This window comes from Herpailurus yagouaroundi, unplaced genomic scaffold (genome assembly GCF_014898765.1).
Source record: "Herpailurus yagouaroundi ecotype Mexico unplaced genomic scaffold, PumYag 190, whole genome shotgun sequence".
NCBI lineage: Eukaryota > Metazoa > Chordata > Mammalia > Carnivora > Felidae > Herpailurus > Herpailurus yagouaroundi.
Window position 1 is genome coordinate 20,456,694 of NW_024412421.1, and position 20,964 is coordinate 20,477,657.

Below are 20,964 nucleotides of genomic sequence, written 5' to 3' on the forward strand. Positions count from 1 at the left end.
ATTTACAGCTGGGCTCTGTGGTATGCCATGACTACTTTTCTTTTTAAATTTTTAAAATTTTTTAATTTTAGTTTTTTTGAGAGAGAGTGCACACACATGCACATGGGGAGGGACAGAGGGAGAGGGAGGGAGAGATTCTTAAGCAGGCTCCACGCCTAGCATGGAGCCCTACGAGGGGCTCGATCTCACCACCATGAGATCATGACCTGAGCCAAAATAAAGAGTAGGACACTTAACCAACTGAGCCACCCAGGCACCCCACTACTTTTCTTTTTTACACAACTTTTGTACTTCTTGCAGTTAAATACCATAATTGTTTGTCTGCTTAGTGTTTCATTTATGTCTCACTAATCTGTTTTCAAATTCCCTTCCAGTTGTGTAAGTCTCCTTTCAAGATGTTCAAATACACCTGATATTCTATTGGTTTGATCTTCTTGGAGACATCTCTCTCTGAGTCTTCTCTAATCTGGGCTAGTTATCTTTCACATAGCAGACATGCTAGGATCTCCCTCCACCTTTATCCTGGTGATTCCTTTGCCTTTCTTTTGTGCTTAGTCCCTTATCTCGCGTATCCCATGCACATTTGTTTCCTATCGCTGATGTGACAATTTACCACACACTTAGTGCCTTTTTGATGGAAATGACATTTAAGCTGAACCCTGAAGACTGAGTAGGACTTTATTAAAGAGTGAGATGGGGCGCCTGGGTGGCTTGGTCGGTTAAGTGTCCGACTTCAGCTCAGGTCATGATCTCACGGTCCATGAGTTCGAGCCCCACGTCGGGCTCTGTGCTGACAGCTCAGAGCCTGGAGCCTGTTTCAGATTCTGTGTCTCCCACTCTCTCTGCTCCTCCCCTGTTCATGCTCTGTCTCTCTCTGTCTCAAAAATAAATAAACGTTAAAAAAAAAATTAAAAAAAAAAAGTGAGAGAAGAGTAACAGGCGGGGAGAATAGCACATATGAAGAAACTGATGTAAGAAAAAGCATAGTGTTTTTGAGGAGGCTTCAGTGTGGGTAGAGCATTGATCTTTATTCTGAGTGCAACGAGAAACCATTGGAAGGTTTTACAAAGGAGAGAGGCATGATCAAATCTACGTTTTAGATGTATTGTGAAGAATAGGATGGGTAAGAGCAGAACCAGGAAGATCAGGTAAGAAGCGTCATCTGAGAGATCGCGGTGGCTTGGATCAATGCAGTGGCAGTAGAAATGGAGAGAATGAATGACTGTAAGAGGTATTTATGAAGTAGCATTGCCAGAACTTAATGAAGGACTGGATGTGTGAGGAGGGAAGAAGAGAGACAGAAGAATCAGTCTCGACAGTGCATTTCTAGTATGGTAAATGTACGTTGGTCCTGTCAGACAAAGGTGAGGTCAGAGTGGCTGGCAGACATTGATAGATTTGGTCTAGAGTGCCTGTAATGTTGCCTCTCCAGTTCTGCTGGCATTGGCTTCTAGGGGCAATGAAGTGAAAAATTATCAGTTACTTGCGAGAAGTTGCCACATGCAAATAGGTCCTTGCATCCTTTTTTCCAAAGAAAAGTTCGAGTTCACCCAAGGCCATGCAAATTGGAGAGCTGCTCTAAGACACTTAGAACCCTATTTTTGCTATGAGCTTTTTTCCCCTCTGCTTATGCTTGTATATATTTTTTGTTATCTATTTAAATCTTGTTTCTTCTCAAAACCGATTTGAAGCAGTTTATATTTACTCACACATTTGCCATTTCTGATGTTCTTCATTTCTTTGTGTAGATCCGAATTTTAATTCAAATTTCCTTCTGCCTGAAGAACTTTAGCATTTTTTGTAGTGCAGATCTGCTGACAGTGAATTCCTGAAAAAGTCTTTATTTCACCTTCCTTTTTGAAAATGTTTTTGGTGTCATCATTGTCTCTGTTCTTTATAGGATATATCTTTTTTCCTCTGGTTGCTTTTAAGCTTTTTCTCCTTGTCACTGGTTTTTAGATATTTGATTACGATATTCCTTGGTGTGGGTGATTTTTATCATGTTTCTTCTGCTTCATGTTTCTTGGGCTTATTAGAGGTGAGAATTTATAGTTTTCGTCATATTTGGAAGTTTCTCAGACATTTTCTTCCAATATGTTTTTCTATCCTCTCTTCTCTCTTTTTCTTTTTAACTTTTTTTAAAAGTAAACCCTAACCCCTAACATGGAGCTTAAACTCATGACCCCAGAGATTAAGAGTCACATGCTGTACTAACTGAGCCAACCAGGTGGCCCTCTTTTTGGAATTTGAGTTATACCTAATATTATACTATAATGTGTCCTACAAGTTACTGATGCTCTATTTTTTCTTTTTGTTTTTTTTGTTTGTTTGTTTTTGTTTTTCAGTTTTCTTTCTGTATAATTTTGGTTAATTTCTATTGCTTTGTGTTCAGCTTTACTGATATTTTCTTTTGTAGGGTCTAATCTGCTGTTAATCCCATCCAGTGAGTTTTTCATTACAGATTTTTTTTTTTTTAAGTTTATTCATTCTGAGAGAGAGAGAGAGAGAGAGAGAGTACAGGTAAGGGCAGAGAGAGAGGAGAGAGAGAATCCCAATCAGGCTCTGCACTGTGCTGTTAGCACAGAGCCCAGCATGGGGCTTGAATCCACGAACCGTGAGATCATGACCTGAGCCAAAATCAAGAGTTGGAGGCTTAACCGAATGAGCCACCCAGGTACCCCGTATTTTCTTTTTCATTAATAGAGGTTCAATATTAGTCTTTTTAAATATCTTCCATTTATTTCATCATCATGATCATTCTTTACCTTTTTGAAAATAGGGAATGCATTTATACTAGCTGTTTTAGTGTTTTTGTTTCCTAATGTTGTCATCTCTGTTTTAATGGGTCTGTTTCTATGATAGGTCCTCCGATTATGGTTCATACTTTCTTGCTTCTTTGCAGGCCTGCTAATTTTTTATTATTGAGATGTTATTCACATACCATAAATACACTTTTTTAAAGAGTACATGTCAGTGTTTTTTAGTATATTCACAAAGTTGTACAATCATTATGAAAATATAATTCCAAAACATTTGCACCATCTTCCTCCCCGCAAAACCTTATGCTCATTAGTAATCACTCCCCATTCTTTCCTCCTCCAGCCCCTTGTAAGCACTGATCTAGTTTCTGTCTCAGTGGATCTGCCTATTTTGGATATTTCATCCAAATGGAATCATGCAATATGTGCTCTTTTTTGTTGGACTTCTTTCAGTTAGCATAACATTTTTGAGGTTTATCCATATTGTAGCAGGAACAGTCTTTTATTCCTTTTTATGGCTGAATAATATTCCATTGTATGCATATGCCTGGAAATTCTTGAATGGATATTGGAAATTTATTTTATGTTGTTGGTTGCTAGATATTGTTGTATTTCTTTGTTAGGCTATATGCTGGGATGCAGTTGATTTTCTTAGGATCAGTTTGATCCTTTTGATCCTGGCTTTTAAGCTTTGTTACTGTGGGTCTAGAGTAGCCTTTAATCTGAAGTAATTTGGCTGCACTCCTGAGGCATAACCATTCTGAGATTTTACTTGATGCTCTGCATATTTGGAGGCCTTTCCATGCTCACTAGTGGGAACGATATTACACAGAAAGAAAAGAGAACTGAAACAAACAAACAAACAAACAAACCCCCAAAATAGAGCATCAGCCCTGTGTGAACTCAAGGGATTTTCCCCCTACTTCTTATTGGTGGTTCTTGCCCCAGCCTTGTTTTGTTTTGTTTTGTTTTGTTTTTTGCACATATGCATAGGTTATAGTCTGCCAAAGGTTTGAAAGAGGACTCCTGTGCAGATCTTTGGAGCTCTCTCTTTACATACCTCCCTTCTGGTATTTTATCCTGAAAATTCTACCTGCCTTGGCCTTCCTAAACTGGGGACTCTAAACTAGGTTTCTTTAACTCAAGATGCCAGACTTTGTTTCGGCTCTGCCTTCCTGTACTGAGACCTTAAAATTTTCTCTAGATAGTAGGCTAGGATATTCATGGGGCTCACCTTGTTTGTTTTTTTCTCTCAGGGGTCAGTGTCCTGGGTCGCCTGTTGTCCAGTGTCTGAAAACCGTTGTTTATATATTTTGTCCAGTTTTCCAATAATTTAAGGTGGTAAGGTAAATCTGGTACCTGTTACTGCATAGCTTTGGTTTAAGGCAGTTTTATTGACATGATGCATATAAAGAGACATCATATCATCATTATCAAATAATAATAATAAAAGTAATAAGCACTGAGAGGAAGCTAGTATTCAAATTATGTGGACAATAACATTATCGTGATTAAGCTGCTACTTTTTCCTCTTAACTTTGCAGAAAGCAACATCGAAAGGAAAATGCAGAGGGGTAGATTATCTTATGAAAGAAATAAACAGTTTTCAGTAGAGAAAAAACACTTTTACGCCAGAATTTTAAGGACCACATATGGGGAACTAGTAATGACTTTTTGACATCTCTGTCCATCTCTGACAGCTGGGGCGGCTGGCGGGAGTGATGCAGAGGCAATGGCTGCTGACTGGAAGAAGTGTGACTTGATTGCAAAGATCCTGGCCTCTTGTCCCCAGCAGTCTCTTTCACCAGAGGATTACTATCGAGATATCTGCCCCCAGGTAAACAGTTTTGTTTCTTTTCACTGTTGGAGGATTATCTGCTTATTCATGGAAATGACATTTAATGTTTCTCTAACGTGGAGGTGAAAGCAATGTAATATTTAAGTTTATTGTTCAGTGAGGGGCCTTGCTTTTTTTTTTTTTTAATGTTGATTTATTTATTTTGAGAGAGAAAGAGAATGAGTGGGGGGAGAGGGGCAAAGGGAGAGAATCTTAAGCAGGGCTCCATGCTCAGCACAGAGCCCGACATGGGGCTCAATTATAACCTGGGATCATGACCTGAGCCGAAATCAAGAGTCGGACACTCAAGGGACTGAGCCACCCAGGCGCCCCATCTAGTGTGGAGGTGAAAGAAATATAATATTTAAGTTTATTGTTCAGTGAGGGGCCTCGTGAATTAAGTGAATAAACACCTGTGAAAGAGACCCGCCTAATTGTTAGGTTTAAGAATGCCTCACCATTGTTAAATGAGTAGTTTAGCTTGCTCTCAGAGCTGGAATATGAAACTAAAATTTCATTGTGTTCATTATCTTTTCTGTGTGGTTTTAGTTTAAAAAAAAAACTGGTATTAAGTAAACACGGTAAATTAACATGGTATACAGTTTAAAAAGCACATAAGAGTAAACAGAAAAACAAATCTTCCTCTCATCTGTTTTCTAGTCCCTCAGAGGTAGTCACTCTTACCAATTTCTTGTTTATTTTTCAGTGATATTCTGTGTATTAATGTATATACAATTATGTGTCTATGTACGTATATATATTCTAATTTTTATCCAAATGATAGCATGCTACACATAGTTTTTAATTTTGCTTCTTTTTAAAAAAATTTTTTTAACATTTTTTATTCATTTTTTTTTTGAGAGAGAGAGAGAGAGAGACAGAGCGCAAGCAGGTAAGGGGCAGAGAGAGAGAGAGGGAGACACAGAATCCGAAGCAGCCTCCAGGCTCTGAGCTGTCAGCACAGATCCGATGAGGGGCTCGAACCCACAAACTGCGAGATCAAGACTTAAGCTGAAGTTAGATGCTTAATCTACTGAGCCACCCAGGCACCCCTTCGTTTTGCTTCTTAACATTGTACCTTGGAGAGGGGCGCCTAGGTGGCTCAGTCAGTTAGGCATCTGACTTCAGCTCAGGTCATGATCTGTCAGTTCATGGGTTTGAGCCCCACATTGGGGTCTCTGTTGTCAGCACAGAGTCTGCTTCAGATCCTCTGTCTCCCTCTCTCTCTGTCCCTCCCCTGCTCTTGCAAGCGCTAGCACTCTCTCTCTCTCTCAAAAATGAATAAACATTAAACAAAATTAAAAACAAAACACCCCCAATGTACTTAGGAGATAATTTCCTACTGAGTTGCCTCATTCTGTTCATGGGTACATAGTATTTCACCATATTAATGTACCATAATTTATTTAACCAGCCTCCTATTAATGGACGTTGAGTTGTTTCCATTCTTTTGCTACTACCAACCATGCTACAGTTAATATCTATAGATTTTTTTTACACATGCAAATATTGCCATAGGAAAAATCCCTAGAATTAAGGGTATGTGCATTTAAATTTTTGACTGATATTGTTTATGTATCTGTTTTCCCACACCTTTGCTTACCCAATGTGTTACAAGAATTTCCTTTTTTTTGCTAATCTTATATATGGAAAATGTGGAAGGAGTTTGCTTAATCAGTATTCCCCACACCTTTTGGAGTGAAGGTCATTCAGTTGTCATACTTATCTTAAGGGTTCTCATGGGTAGGCATGCATGAGAACAAAATATCACAATGCAAAGATCTTATATTGAAAAATACTAAATATAAATCTTCCTACAGAAAAAAGTTAGCATTTGCAATGATGAGTAAGTATTTTCTGAATCTAGTAGTTACAGTTTTGGTTCATAACAAAATGATGAAACAAGTCACAGGTTTCACGCGTGCGGAGTCTCTCTCTGGAACTGTCAAAGGTCACATACAATTTTTGGACAGAAGATACTCCTGTCTGCAAAAAAGTGCAAGACTCACTTTTAAGTCAGGAAGAGAAATGCACGTTTTATTGGCTGTTTATACTAGGGTGAACCACTTATAGGCACAGGAGATCTATGTTTATCTTTGAGAATAAAATAGACTCCTTTCTGGGATAGTTCAGGCATGACAGGCTCTTCAGATCCTAAATATATTTATATGCCTCGATCCAAAAATTTCATTTGGTCATGCTACTTATAATAGCAAAAAAAAATTTTTTTTAAGTTTTTTATTTTAATTCCAGTGTAGTTAACATACAGTGTTATAGTAGTTTTAGGTGTACTATGATAGCAAAATTTTGAGAGAAAACTCAATGTCTGGATATTAGGGAATAATTTAATAAATTCTTACATACAGCTTAAATATAATATTTTTGAGGAATTTACAATATGAGAAGATTTCAATAATATGTAAAACTGAATATTAAGTGAGGTCTTAATAATTAAAAAGAAAAAAATTATACAGAAATATCCCGGCAAAAATATCCCAGCATAAATGTTTTAGTGATTTAGGATGATTTTTCTTCCTAAAACTTTATTTTGTAAATTTTCTATAACGAACATCTATTTTATAAATTTGATAACATTATTTAGTAGAAGCATGGCCTCTTCGGTTCTCACACCGCTGATACTGGGTTGTTAAATTAAAAAAAAAATTCTGTTGAATCAGTATTATTGCAGTAAGTTTGTTTTTTGGCTTAAAGAAATACCGCTTTCTCTTTATTTAAATGTAATAGTCCTTGCAAAGAGTCTTGTATTTACCTTTATGTGCTTTTTCTCGTAGATTCTAGATTTATTTCACTTTCAAGATAAATTGACAGCGCGACAGTTTCAGAGAGTTGCCACCACTACCTTTATAACCATGTCGAGAGAACGCCCACAATTGGCTTCGAAGTATTTGCTTGAACCGGTGCTAGCCCCCCTCCACCGATGTTTAAACACCGCAGGTAAAGGAAGAAGTCTGGTGGCTGTGTTCCTCTCAGGGATCTTCCTCAGTGTTTCAGATTTCAGTGACTGAAGTCTGTCATACTTCCTTGTCTCCAGTTTTGCTTTCTTTTCTCCCCAACTTTTTATTTTGAAAGATCCACCTCACGTAAATTCCAAGAAAAGTACCTTGAAGCACTCCTGTACGCTTTACCTGGATTGCCCAGCTGCTCATATTCTGGCCACATTCGCTTTTATCTTTCTCTCTCTCTCTCTCTCTCTCTCTCTCTCTCTTTATTTATTTATTTATTTATTTATTTATTTATTTACGTTTATTTATTTTTGGGACAGAGAGAGACAGAGCATGAATGGGGGAGGGGCAGAGAGAGAGGGAGACACAGAATCTGAAACGGGCTCCAGGCTCTGAGCCGTCAGCACAGAGCCCGACGCGGGGCTCGAATTCATGGACCGCGAGATCGTGACCTGAGCTGAAGTCAGACGCTCGACCGACTGAGCCACCCAGGCGCCCCTCTCTCTTTTTATAACATGTACATCAGCGCTTGTTAGTTGCAGACGTCATTTGATATACAGACTTGATTCAAATTTCTCTAATTGTCTCAAGAATTTCCTTTGTAGTTATTTTTTCGTTTAAGTCTAGATTCTAGTGAAGATTCCTGCATTGCGTTTACTTATATCTTTTTAGTTTCCATTAATGTAGAATAGTTCCCTAGCCTTTTGTTTGTTTTTCACCATGATGTTTTTTTCCCCAGATGAATGCACTTCCTTTATCAAGAGTGACAAACTGAAACAAAACCGTAAAACCCCAAACATGTAGAAACCCAAGGTGTTAGAAGGACAAACTCAATTCATTGAAATTCAAGCTCATCTGGACCCTGGTCACAAAACTTAGTGAGGTGCATGTAAACACCAAGTTAGGGAGAGGACAGGAGTGAGGCCAAGAGAAAGGGTGTGAAGGGGGCCCCCATAGGTTCCCTAGGGATCACCCTCAAAGTGGTACCTCCACCTTCCCAGAGATAGTGAAGACCTACCGGGCCCTAACCTTTTGACCACACCAACCCCTGGCCAGGGTGTTTAAGGCCAGTCCCAAATGATTCTACCCTCCCTTGCTCCATCCTCACTTGCTCAGGCTTTCAACCTCACTCTTCTTCTCCTCTATACTTTTCTCTGTGAATAGTAGTAAGTTAGGGTATTGTTTGAGTCATAGTGAGGCTGGGAGCCAAGGGAGACAGGGTGGAGACGAGGTGAAGAGAGGAAAAAAAGGTCTGTCCAAAGATCCCTCTCTTCATGGGATCCCAAAGTGTACATCCAGCTCCTCTTTTTAAAAAAAAATGTTTCTTTAATGTTTATTTATTTTGAGAGAGAGAGAGAGCGTGAGCAGGGGAGGGGCAGAGAGAGGGAGAGAGAGAATCCCAAGCAGGCTCCGTTAGTGCACAGGCCGACTCAGGGCTCAAACTCACAAACCGTGAGATCATGACCTGAACTGAAATAAAGAGTCGGATGCTCAACTGACTGAGCCCCCCAGGCGCCCCCCATCTCCTCTTTTGCAACCACTCAGATCTGAGAAAGTGCACTGTAGGCACCAGCAGCTGTAAGTCGGAGAAGGGATGAGCTCGCCGGCCGGCACTTGGTGGGGCTGGGTGGCGTGAGAGGACAGCGGCAGCTGCATTTTCCCGCGTGTCAGGCTGCTGCTCAGCACAGCCAGGTGGGCGCTGAACTGCCTGCCAGCTGCATGTGCTGGTGCTGCTGTTCGCCCTGGGAGGCCCCGGGAGCCCTCAGCAGGCTCGGTGATGTTGCCGGCTGTGTTAGCTGGGACGGAAGAGAGCGGGGCCCGCTCGTCAGTGTGAGCGGAAGGCAGGCTGTGGGAACTGGGTTCAGCTCCGTCGGGGGCTTGGGCAGGGGGGCTGCTAGGGTCCAGCAGCAGCTTCCGCTCCTCTCCGTCCTGGTCCCAGTCCTTGTTCTCGCTGCTGTAGCGGCACCCCAGGGCTGGGGTCAGGCTGGGCGCTCAGACCACGCCGAGGAGGGAAGGCATCCATCCTTACCATGGCATTTTTGAAGAGCCTCGGTTACAAAACGTTCTGCAATTTGTATTTGTCTAATTGTTTCCTCATGATTAGATCCAGGGTAAACATTTCAGCAGCAATATTCCATAGGATGACTATTTTTTCTCAGTCTCCATTAGATTAGGGGGCACACGTAATCAGTTTATCCCATTCTGGTGATATTAAATTTGATCATTTCATTAGTAGCCTGATTTCTCCATTGTTAACATATCTTTCTCTGTAATTAATAAGTAATCTGTGGGATGATAGTCTGAGACTGTGTGCCCTGTTTCCTGTTAAGTCTTTCATGCTGTGGTTTGGTATCCATTGATGATTCTTGCCAGTAAAATGGTTCCTTTCTTTGTTATTTTAATTTGTTAGGTTGCTATTCTTCTATAAAGAAGAGCTTTTCTTTCTCCTTGCCTCATCCCTTTTTTTAAGCTTTTTTTTTAAGATTTTATTCAGTGAGTTACCCAACATTCTTGTCATTCATTTTTTTAAAATTTATTTATTTATTTTGAGAGACAGTGCATGCACAAGAGCAGGGGCGGGGCAGAGAGAGAGGGAGAGAGAGAATCCCAAGCAGGCTCTGCGCTGTCACTGCAAACCAGCGAGATCATGACCTAGGTCAAAGTCCAGAGTCGGCCACTTAACCGACTGAGCCACCCAGCCTCCCCTCTTACCATTCATTTTGATGCTCAGATTTTCCCACATTTGGCTGGTGGGTTTAGTTCTGTTTTAATGTCTTAGAAGATTGACATTGCACCAACTCATCACCTGCCTTAGTATGTTTTTATACTTTACTGAATTTTTCCCCCACAGTTTACTGAATTTAATGCTTGGATGCAGAATATTATTTCAACATTCTTTGTTAAAAAAAAAAAAAACCAAACAAAACAAAAAACCTTTCTAGATAGTAGTTCCTAAGGTTTTAAATGAAGAAAAAGTTTGATGTTATGGTTAAACCAAATTTAGTTCTATGTAGACTTTTTTAAGAAGTCATCTGTAGTAAACATTTCCTGGGTGTGTGTAGTGGGGGTGAGGTGGGCAGGGATAAAGAAAGTCTAATTTTTGTGCATAGTAAAACTTCACCAAATTGAACCTGGTGAAGTGAAATTTTTGATTATTCAGATGTGATAAACGTTATATATATATATATACATGTATACACATGTATATATATATATATATTTATTTTATTTTTTTATTTTTTTATTTTTTTGGTGTCCATGGATCGGCCTGAACTAAACGTGGTATTTGAGTAAATAGTTTAAATTTCTTTACATATTTGATAGAAACCTAGTCTAGATCCAGTATATGCTTCAATAAATCGCTCAAGGGGTGCCTCAGTCAGTGGAGTGTCCAACCCTTGATTTCGGCTCAGGTCATGATCCCAGGGTTGTGGGATTGAGTCCTGCCTTGCGCTCTGCACTAAGTGTGAGGCCTGCTTGGGATTCTCTCTCTGTCTCCCTTTGTCCCTCTCCCCTTCTTGCGTGCTCTCTCTCTAACTTCATGTATTAAGAGTATACCTCATTACTAATCTATTCTCTTGTCTAATACCTAATCTATGAATTAGGTATTGTAGTCTGACGCAGTGATCCTCATAGTGTGGCCCCAGGACCAGCAACATCAGCATCACCTGGTAATTTATTGGAAATGCAACTTCTTGGGCTCTCCTCAGACCTACTGAATCAGAAATGCTGGTGTGGGTCCCAACAATCTGTGTTTTAACAGGCCCTTCTGGGTAATTCAGGTGTGTGTTCAAGTTTGAACACTGGTCTAAGAGCACTGTTCTTAGGATAAGTAGATCCATTCCATTTGTGGATCAATTATTATTGTCCTGGACATTGTTCATTCCTATTGGGCATCTATTTGCCAGACATTTCTTCATAGGTTAGGTTATATTCGTAACACCAGCTACATGTTTTGCATTGACAGTGTCTGGATAACAAAAAGGGTGTATGATAGTCTGACTGGTTTTATATAGACAGCCTCATCATTGCCACTGGGGGAAAAAAAACCCCTAAAATATAGGCTTTCTTATTTTGTTTTTCATATTGTATCACGTTTTTAAGACTATGTGACAATTATGATAAATTACCATATTTTATCAATTCTAAGGTGCACATGTTTTTAACATAAAAAAGCTTTAATTTTGGGGGGTCTTCTGGCTGGCTCAGTCAGTAGAGCATCCAACTCTTGATCCCAGGGCTGTGAGTTCAAGCCCCACATTGGGCATGGAGCCTACTTAAAAAACAAACAAAAAAAAAAAAACCCCAAAACAAAAAACTTGAATTTTGGAAATATTTTTCACATTTTAACAATTCTGATATCGAGATGTATCTCACAATTATTGTTGGCCAGGTAGCAATCATGGCATTATCTGTGCCTGCAAATGAGCATTAAAACTCATAGAATGGATGTCAGAGACTTAGGAAAAAACTGTGAAGACAACAGTAGAGTGGTGACCTTTTTTTTTTTTTTTTTAAGAAAATGTTTATATTTATTTTTGAGAGAAAGAGAGAGACAGAACATGAGCGGGGGAGAGGCAGAGAAAAGGAGACACAGAATCTGAAGCTGTCAGCACACAGCCTGATGTGAGGCTTGAACCCATGAACCATGAGATCATGACCTGAGCTGAAGTCAGACACCTAACTGACTGAGCCACCCAGGTTCCCCTAGAGTGGTGAACCTTTAAGAAATTTCACATCAGGGACACTTGGGTGGCTCAGTTGGTTAAGCGTCCAACTCTTCGTTTCAGCTCAGATCATGATCTCACGGTTGGTGAGTTCAAGCCCCACATTGGGATCCGTGCTGTCAGCACAGAATCTGCTTAGGATTCTCTCTTTCTCCCCTCTCTCTGCCCCTCCCCAACTCATTCTTTCAAAAATAAATACAGTTTAAAAAAAAAAAGAAATTTCACATCACCTACACTCTTGGTGGCACAGAGTTCAGTATATTATGGCAATATGTGGATATCAGTAATGGTGTCGAAATGTTTCAGAAGAGTTGGACTTTTTAAATGTGAAGTGTTCAGAATTTCTTATTCTGTTTATCCCAATTATATAGCTTATGTAAGGAATGATATTTAATAAAATTGTATGTCTAAATAAATCTAAAAGAGCTCTCAATACTTTTCTTATTAAGTTTTTAAGTCTTAATTCCATATAGCTAACATGCAGTATTTTATTAGTTTTGGGTGTACAAATACTGATTGAACAATTCTATACATTATTCAGTGCTGATCACAATAAGTGTACTATTTAATCACCATCATGTATTTCACACATTCCCCAGTGACCTCCCCTCTTTTAATCCTTTTTATAAAATCTATTTTAAAACTTTTTTTTAACATTTTATTTTTGAGTAACCTGTACACACAACACAGGGCTTGCCGAACTCACAACCCAACGATGAAGAGTCCTATGCTCCACCAACTGAGCCAGCCAGGCACCCTGTTTTCACCTCCACATAACCATTGACTGTCATTTTCATTTAATTTAATCCCTAATTTTTCATTCATTAAATTTACAAGTAAAATTTCAAGTCATAATATTTCATAAGTTACTTGCTTTCTTCTTTCTTGTGATATATAAAATAACAACGAATGTTTATAATCATTGGCATCATAGATTTCATGAAATACTGTATTTGGTGTTGTATTGTACATAGGTAATCATGTTGAATCTCTAATTGTAGGTGTTACTTACAGAACTATCTAGCAACACTTTCTTCCTTAAGTCCTGAGCTCTATTCAATGAGGCACTGAATATGGGTAATTTTGTTTTTTGTTCTCTAGAGATTCCAGAGAGTGGCATGGCTCCAGGGACCATTTTGGTAACAGAAGAGGAACTTAGTAGATGTATTGAGGATGTATTTAAGGTTGGTAATTTGAGTCACTAATGTTTCTAGATAACATTTACACATAGTCTTTTAAAATAGTTTTGCTTTTCTGGGGTGCCTGGGTGTCTCAGTTGGTTAAGCCTCCAACTTCGGCCCAGGTCATGATCTGGCAGTTTGTGGGTTTGAGCCCCGCGTCAGGCTCTGTGCTGACAGCTCAGATCCTGGAGCCTGCTTCAGATTCTGTGTCTCCCTCTCTCCCTACCCCTCCGCTGCTCACACTCTGTCTCTCTGTGTCTCTCAAAAATAATAAATAAACATTAAAAAAATGTTAATTCCAAACTATCATGATTTTTTCACTTTGAAAACTGGAAAATATAAGCTGTTAGTAAAAAAGCTGATACGTTTTGAAACTGTCAATTTCATCATTTACTCTGAATGTTAAACAGTTTAGATTCTCTAACTGGCACATACCACTGATGAAAGCATGTCTTTTGAAGAAATTGACAGTGGCATTTGCAGTGCTATAGGCTTCCAAAAGTGTATGAGAATATTGAGTCTACTTTATATCTTTCTAAAGTAATCACCGTCGTATACAAGTAAGTCTGAATAAGTGAATCTTGCAAATGACTACCTAAATATATTACTGACAGTGAAAAAAAAATGTATGTTCTCTATGATTACAGTCTTATAAATATATATGAAACATATATTTTTAGACAAAAAAATGAAATCCATTGCGTTAGGGCCAGATGGAGCTGGGATAAATATTCTTTCTTAAGGTTTATTTCAATAAATTTATAATAGTATTTTACTATGAAAAATATCCACGCTAGTAAATAGCTTTCAAAATTATTTTCCATATAAAAAGGTCCAGCTGCTTTGGAAAATAATTTGGCAGTTCCTCAAAACATTAAACATGGAATTACTATTTGACACAGTAATTCCATTCTTAGGTATATACCTAAGAGAAATGAGAACATGTTCAGACAAAAATCTGTGCACAAATGTTCATCACGGCATTGTTCATAATAGCCCAAACGTGGAAGTCACCCAAATGTTTATCAACTGATAAATAGATACACAAATGTGATATATGCATATAACGGAATATTTTTTAGCCATAAAAATGAATGAAGTATGGACACATGCCACAACGCAAACATTTAAAAGTAACAAATTTTAAACTTTAATAGAAACCAGAAAAAAAAAGACCACATGTTGTATGATTCCATTTATGTAGAATATTAAGACTGGGCAAATTCATAGAGACAGAAAGTAGATTAGTGGTTGCTAGGGGCTGGAGCTGGGGAGTTAGGAGTGTCTGCTAATGGGTATGGGATTTCTTTGTGAGGTAAGGAAAATGTTTTGGAATTAGACACTGGTGATAGTTATACAGTTTTGTGAATATACTAAAAGCCACGTGTACATTTTAAGAGTGAATTTTTTTTAATGTTTATTTATTTTTGAGAGAGAGACAGAGTATGAGCAGGGGACGGGCAGAGAGAGACGGAGACACAGAATCAGAAGCAGGTTCTAAGCTCTGAGCTGTGAGCACAGAGCCTGATGTGGGGCTTGAACTCACGAACCATGAGATCATGACCTGAGCTGAAGTTGGATGCTTAACCAACTGAGCCACCCAGACACCCCTTAAGAATGAATTTTATGGCATGTAAATTACTTATCAATAATTTTAAAAATTATACTCCACATTTCTCATTTCTTTTCTATGGCAATAAGTTAAGCATTTTAGAGAAAGTGTTTAGTTTTTTATGAAATAATTCAAACAGATAAAAAATGCAGAGTAAAACACTCATGTACCCACCACTCAGCTTAAGAAATTAAACATTACCAGTTCAGTTGAAATCTATCTACCTATCCCTGGTGACATTTCCATGGCTTCCCATCTAAAGGTACACTGTGGTTTTAGTTAACAGTTAGTTCTCTTATTACTAGTGAGTTGAACATCTTTTCATGTTCTAGGTTTATTCATATTTTTTCTTCTGTAAACTGCCTATTCACGTTTTGTCCGTTTTAAAAATTGCCTCTTCAAAAAAATTTTTTTTTCAACGTTTATTTATTTTTGGGACAGAGAGAGACAGAGCATGAACGGGGGAGGGGCAGAGAGAGAGGGAGACACAGAATCGGAAACAGGCTCCAGGCTCTGAGCCATCAGCCCAGAGCCCGACGCGGGGCTCGAACTCCCGGACCGCGAGATCGTGACCTGGCTGAAGTCGGACGCTTAACCGACTGCACCACCCAGGCGCCCCTCTTCAAAATTTTTTTAGAATAAATCTTTTTTTTTTAAGTTTATTTATTTTGAGAGTGACAGAGGCAGCATGAGTCAGAGAGAGGCAGAGAGAGAGGGAGAGAGAATTACAAGTTAGCTCCACACTGCCAGCGCAGAGCCCCACTCAGGGCTCAAACCACAAATCCACGAGATCATGATCTGAGCCGAAACCAAGAGTTGGATGCTTAACTGACTGAGCCACCAGGGCGCCTCTAGAATAAATCTTTTTTTATAAAACAACTTTATTGAGATATACTTTACAGACCATAAAATAATGTTTTAAGTATGCAAGTCAATGATTTTTAGTAAGTTTACAGAGTTGTGAAACTAATACATTACAATTTTAGAACATTTCCATTACCCTAAAAAGGTCCCTGTGCCTATTTATAGTCACTCCTTGTTCCCACCCTTAGCCCCAGGCAACCACTAATCTGTCTACCTCTATGGATTTGCCTTTATGGCTATTTCATGGGAAGGAACCATGCAACATGTGATCTTCTGTGGTGGACTTCTCTCTCTTAGTATGATGTTTTGTGTGTGTGTGTGTGGGGTGGTGTTTCCATGTTTTGTTTTTTTTCAAAGTAATCACTTTGCCCAACATGGGGCTCGAACTCATGACCCTGAGATCAAGAGTCACGGACTGTTGATCAAGTGTACCGACTGGGCCAGCCAGGCACCCTCTCTTAGTATAATGTTTTGGAGGTTTATCCAGGTTGTTGCATATATCAATATTTTGTCCCTTTTAATTGTTAAGTAATATTCCATGGTATGAATATACCACATTTGGTTTATTTGTTCATCAGTTGATGGACATTTGGCTGTAAAGTAGATCTTTCTTTCTTCAAACAGCTTTGTGAGTTGTAATTCACATACTATACAGTTTACCCATTTAAAGTGTGCAAATCAGGACACCTGTCTGGCGCAGTCAGTAGAGCATGCACCTCTTGATCTTGGGAGTTCAACTTCAAGTGCCACACTGATTGTGGAGCTTACCTTAAAAAAAAAAAAGTATGCATATCAATGGCTTTTTAGCATAATCTAAGGCTTGCATATTAGAAGTATATTCTAATACTTCATTACCCAAAAAGAAATCCCACACTATACCCAAAACCCTTTACCACCCTTTTTTCCATTCTCCCTACTCCTAACCCCTGCAACCTCCAACCCGAGTCAACCACTAATCTGCTTTCTCTTTCTATAGATTTGCCTATTCTGGACATTGCATATAAATGGAATTATACACTATATGGTCTTTTGTGATTGGCTTCTTTTACTTAGCATGATGTTTTTAAGGTTTATATTAAGCACAAAGCAGGACCTCATTCTTTTTTTTAAGATTTCTTTTATTTTTTAGTAATCTCTATACCCAACATGGGGCTCAAACTCACAACCCCAAGATCAAAAGTTTCATGCTCTACTGACTGAGCCAATCAGATGCCCCAAGACTTGATTTCTTTTTATTGCTGAATAATATCCTATTGTAGATATAGACTCTATTTTGTAATCCATTCATCCTTTGATATATATTTGGGTTGTTTTTACATTTTAGCTATTATGATTAATGCTGCTATAGACATTTGTGTACAAGTCTTTGTGCATACGTATGTTTTCATTTTCCTGGGTATATACCTAAGAGTAGAATTGCTAGAGGGGTGCCTGGGTGACTCAGTCGGTTGAGTGTCCGACTTCGGCTCAGGTCATGATCTCACGGCTCGTGAGTTCGAGCCCCGCGTCAGGCTCTGTGCTGACAGCTCGGAGCCTGGAGCCTGCTTCCAATTCTGTGTCTCCCTCTCTCTCTGCCCCTAACCCACTCGCGTTCTGTGTCTGTCTCTCTCAAAAATAAATAAACATTAAAAAAAATTTTTTTAAAAAGAGTAGAGTTGCTAGATCTTATGGTAACTCTGTGTTTAACCATTTGAAGAACTGCCAAAGTGGCTGCACCAGTTTACATTCCTACTAGCAGTATGTGACGGTATAGAGTAAACCTTAAGTCGTATTCTTTCAGATAAGAAGGCAGATGATTGGGGGGGGGGGTGGTTTTTGTTTTGTTTTTGCCTCAGCAAAGTGTTATTGATTTAAGTAATCTCTATACCCAACGTGAGGCTCAAACTCAAGACCCCAAGAATGAGAGTCACACAGTCTTCCAACTGAGCCAGCCAGGTGTCCCTGTTTTCTTTTGTTTTAAACTTAATGTATGATATTCATGATTTGTAGGTATAAAATTCACGCTTAAAAATTCAAAACTCGTTCTGTTCAACACTCAACTTTTTACTAAAGTAAGCTGTTTCATTTAATTTCACTATTAAATAAAAGGGACCTGGCATACAAATATAGCATCAGATTGTTTATAGATGAAACCTAACTTAGTGACTATAATGCTGTTTTTTTTTTAATGCCTCATTTAGAGACTTATGAAAAGAAAGTTTTTATATCCTGTTCTACATATTCATAGGTAAGGACATTTTTGATTGTAGAAAAATAAGAAATTATATAGAGCAGTGTAGAAAGCAACTGTTCTGAATTAGAGAACAAGGCCCAGCTAACTCTCAGAAAGGTTGTCTTCAGTCACACACCATCTGAGGAATATCATGATGAAAACTGTTAAGTGGTGGGTGTGGAATGTCAGAAAGGCTTGAAAGTGGTGTCAGGGGTAGAACTTAATTGTGACTACACTCTGGTACAAACCCCTCATAGTATTTCTGGGAAGTAAAAAAAAAAAAATTTGCTTTTAGAGGAAAAAGAAAGCAAATCAGCTTCTTTCTGGCAAGTGAATTAGCGTCTAAAAAATGGAGAGATCCAGAAACAGTGAATCCTGCCATTGTTCCTATTCTTGCTCCCCAAAAAAGGGGGAGGGAAAAAAACCCTCCTAATTTGGTGAACAGTTTGGTGAATTTAAAACCCCCTGGAGAGGCAAGCAAAACATTAGTTGGCTGTAAACACTTGATTATGCACAAAAGATTGGGGCGGTTATGAAAGCAGGAAGGGGTGCGGAAGGGTAATTATTCTCCCTACAAGGTTTTGGCAGCTCAGCTGCACTGGGAAAACAGAGGAAATGTGTATGTTGGGGGGAAATGGTAAACACTGTGTAAAGTTTAGCAACAAAGGCTGTGTTGTCTTTATTAACTTTCTGCTAATACTAAATTACAGAGCACAGCTCAAAGGCAGGAAACAAGGAAAACATCTGGGATAGTTGAATGATCCAGCAGCTCACTGGGTAGCAAGAGGGTACAAGAGGGTGTTTAATTTTAGAGAGGCATTTGGGAACATGTCCAGCTCTGGTTTTCTCTCTCTCTTTCTTTTCTTTTTAACAGATTTACTGGGATATAATTCACATACGCCACAATTCACACATTTAAAGTGTTCAACTCAGTGCTTTTAGTGTAGTCACAGGGTTGTGCAACCATCACCACAAATCTGACTTTAGAAAATTATTGTCCCCCTAAAAGGACCCCATACCCATTACCCATCCCCGTCCCCATTCACTCTCCCTTTTCCCAATTTTATTTTATTTATTTATTAAAAAAAAATTTTAATGTTTCTTTATTTTTGAGAGAGAGAGACAGAGACAGAGCGTGAGTGGAGGAGGGGCAGAGAGAGAGGGAGACAGAATCTGAGGTAGGCTCCAGGCTCCGAGCTGTCAGCGCGTAGTCTGACTCAGGGCTTGAACCCACAAACCACGAGATCATGACCTGAGCCAAAGTTGGATGCTTTACTGACTGAGCCACGCAGGTGCCCCTCCCTTCTCCTAATTAAAAAAAAAAAAAGTTTATTTATTTAATTTGAGAGAGAGCACGTGTGAGTGGGGGAGGGGCAGAGAATGAGGGAGAGAGAGAGAATCCCAAGCTGATGGCGCAGAGCCTGATGTGGGGCTTGAACCCATGAACTGTGAGATCACAACCTGAGCCCAAGTCAAGAGTGAGACATTTAGCTGATTGAGCCACCCAGGCACCCTCCCTTCTTCTAATTTTGTTCCCAAACCTTAGGCAACCACTTAAATGGACTTGCTGTCTCTGTAGACTTGCCTATTATGGATATTTCATATAAATGGACTTATGTAATATGTGGTCTTTTGTAGCTGACTTTTCACCAGCAGGATGTTTTTAGGATTCATCCATGTTGTTGCATAGAGCAGTATTTCATTCTGCCTAACGGTATTCTATTCTAGGGATATATTGCATTTTGTCAGTTGATGGGAATTTTTGTTTCCACATTTTGGCTGTTGTGAACAATGCTGCTACAGACATTCATGTACAAGTTTTTGTGTGGACATGTGTTTTCATTTCTCTTGGATATATGGCGAGGAGTGAAATTGCTGGACCTTATGATGACATTGTGTTCAATTTTTAGGGGTACTGTCAGATTGTTCTCCAAAGTGGCAGCACCATTTACATTCCCATCAGCAGAGTGTGAGAATTCCAGTTTATCCTCTCCGGCCAACACTACCACTACCATTTCTCTTTCTCCTCCTCCTCCTCCTCCTCCTCCTCCTCCTCCTCCTCTCCCTGCCCTCCCCTTTTCCTCCATTATTATAGCCTTGCTGGTGGGAGTATCTTATTGTGGGTTTGCTCTTCGCCCATTTTTATTTTTATTTATTTTTTTTAAAGATTTTATTTTTAAGTAATCTCTATACCCAACATGGTGCTGAAACTCACCCTGAGATCAAGGGTCACATGCTCTACCTACCAATGGCTCTCCCCAAAGAAATCTTCCTCAGCAGTCTCCTCTTGGTCTCCACACATTTGTTCCTTCTCTACTCTCCTTCTGAATGGAAAGTTTTTATAGTCCTGCTCTCGTTTTAGTCTGGTATCTTCTGTTGGAGTTTTAAGTCTATTTTATCTTAGTGCCTCAGTTGATGTTTCCAACTGAATGTCCTGTGTCACCTGTATCATAATAGGTGCCCATCTGGCTGCCATCTTGATACCTAGCTGCAGAGCCCCTTAGTTCCTCAGAGCCAATTTCCTCTTTACTTTATACACAATCCAGATCCGATTGGTTTTCTGATTAGGACCATAGTGGAATTAGAAGTAAAAAATTAGAAGTTAGTTAGACTAAGGCATGCTGACGAAAGAGTGCCAGCGGAGAGGATCAAGAAAGGAGACAGAAAAAGTACTCCAAAAGGGCATAATAGTTTGAAAAACAAAGTATGTTGGGACTGCTATGTTTAGTATACTTCGTTTAAGGAGGCAAGGATTGCATCTCCTCCATTTAAAAAATACTTTCTTGGGGCGCCTGGGTGGTGCAGTCGG

The 20,964-nt window shown here is 39.2% G+C and overlaps 1 protein-coding gene across 3 annotated transcripts in view; it reads left to right on the top strand.

The window, feature by feature from the left end:
* The window catches only part of TANGO6 (transport and golgi organization 6 homolog), a 192,976-nt gene that overhangs the window by 21,809 nt on the left and 150,203 nt on the right, over positions 1-20,964 (top strand). For all 3 annotated transcript variants that reach the window (XR_005780797.1, XM_040442922.1, XM_040442923.1), the window contains 3 exons: positions 4,460-4,596; positions 7,389-7,551; positions 13,388-13,470. Coding sequence is in view for 2 of the 3 variants with exons in the window: in XM_040442922.1 (XP_040298856.1) it covers positions 4,460-4,596; positions 7,389-7,551; positions 13,388-13,470 (383 nt within the window). In the remaining variant the exon portion in view is untranslated. The remainder of the gene's footprint in view (positions 1-4,459; positions 4,597-7,388; positions 7,552-13,387; positions 13,471-20,964) is intronic.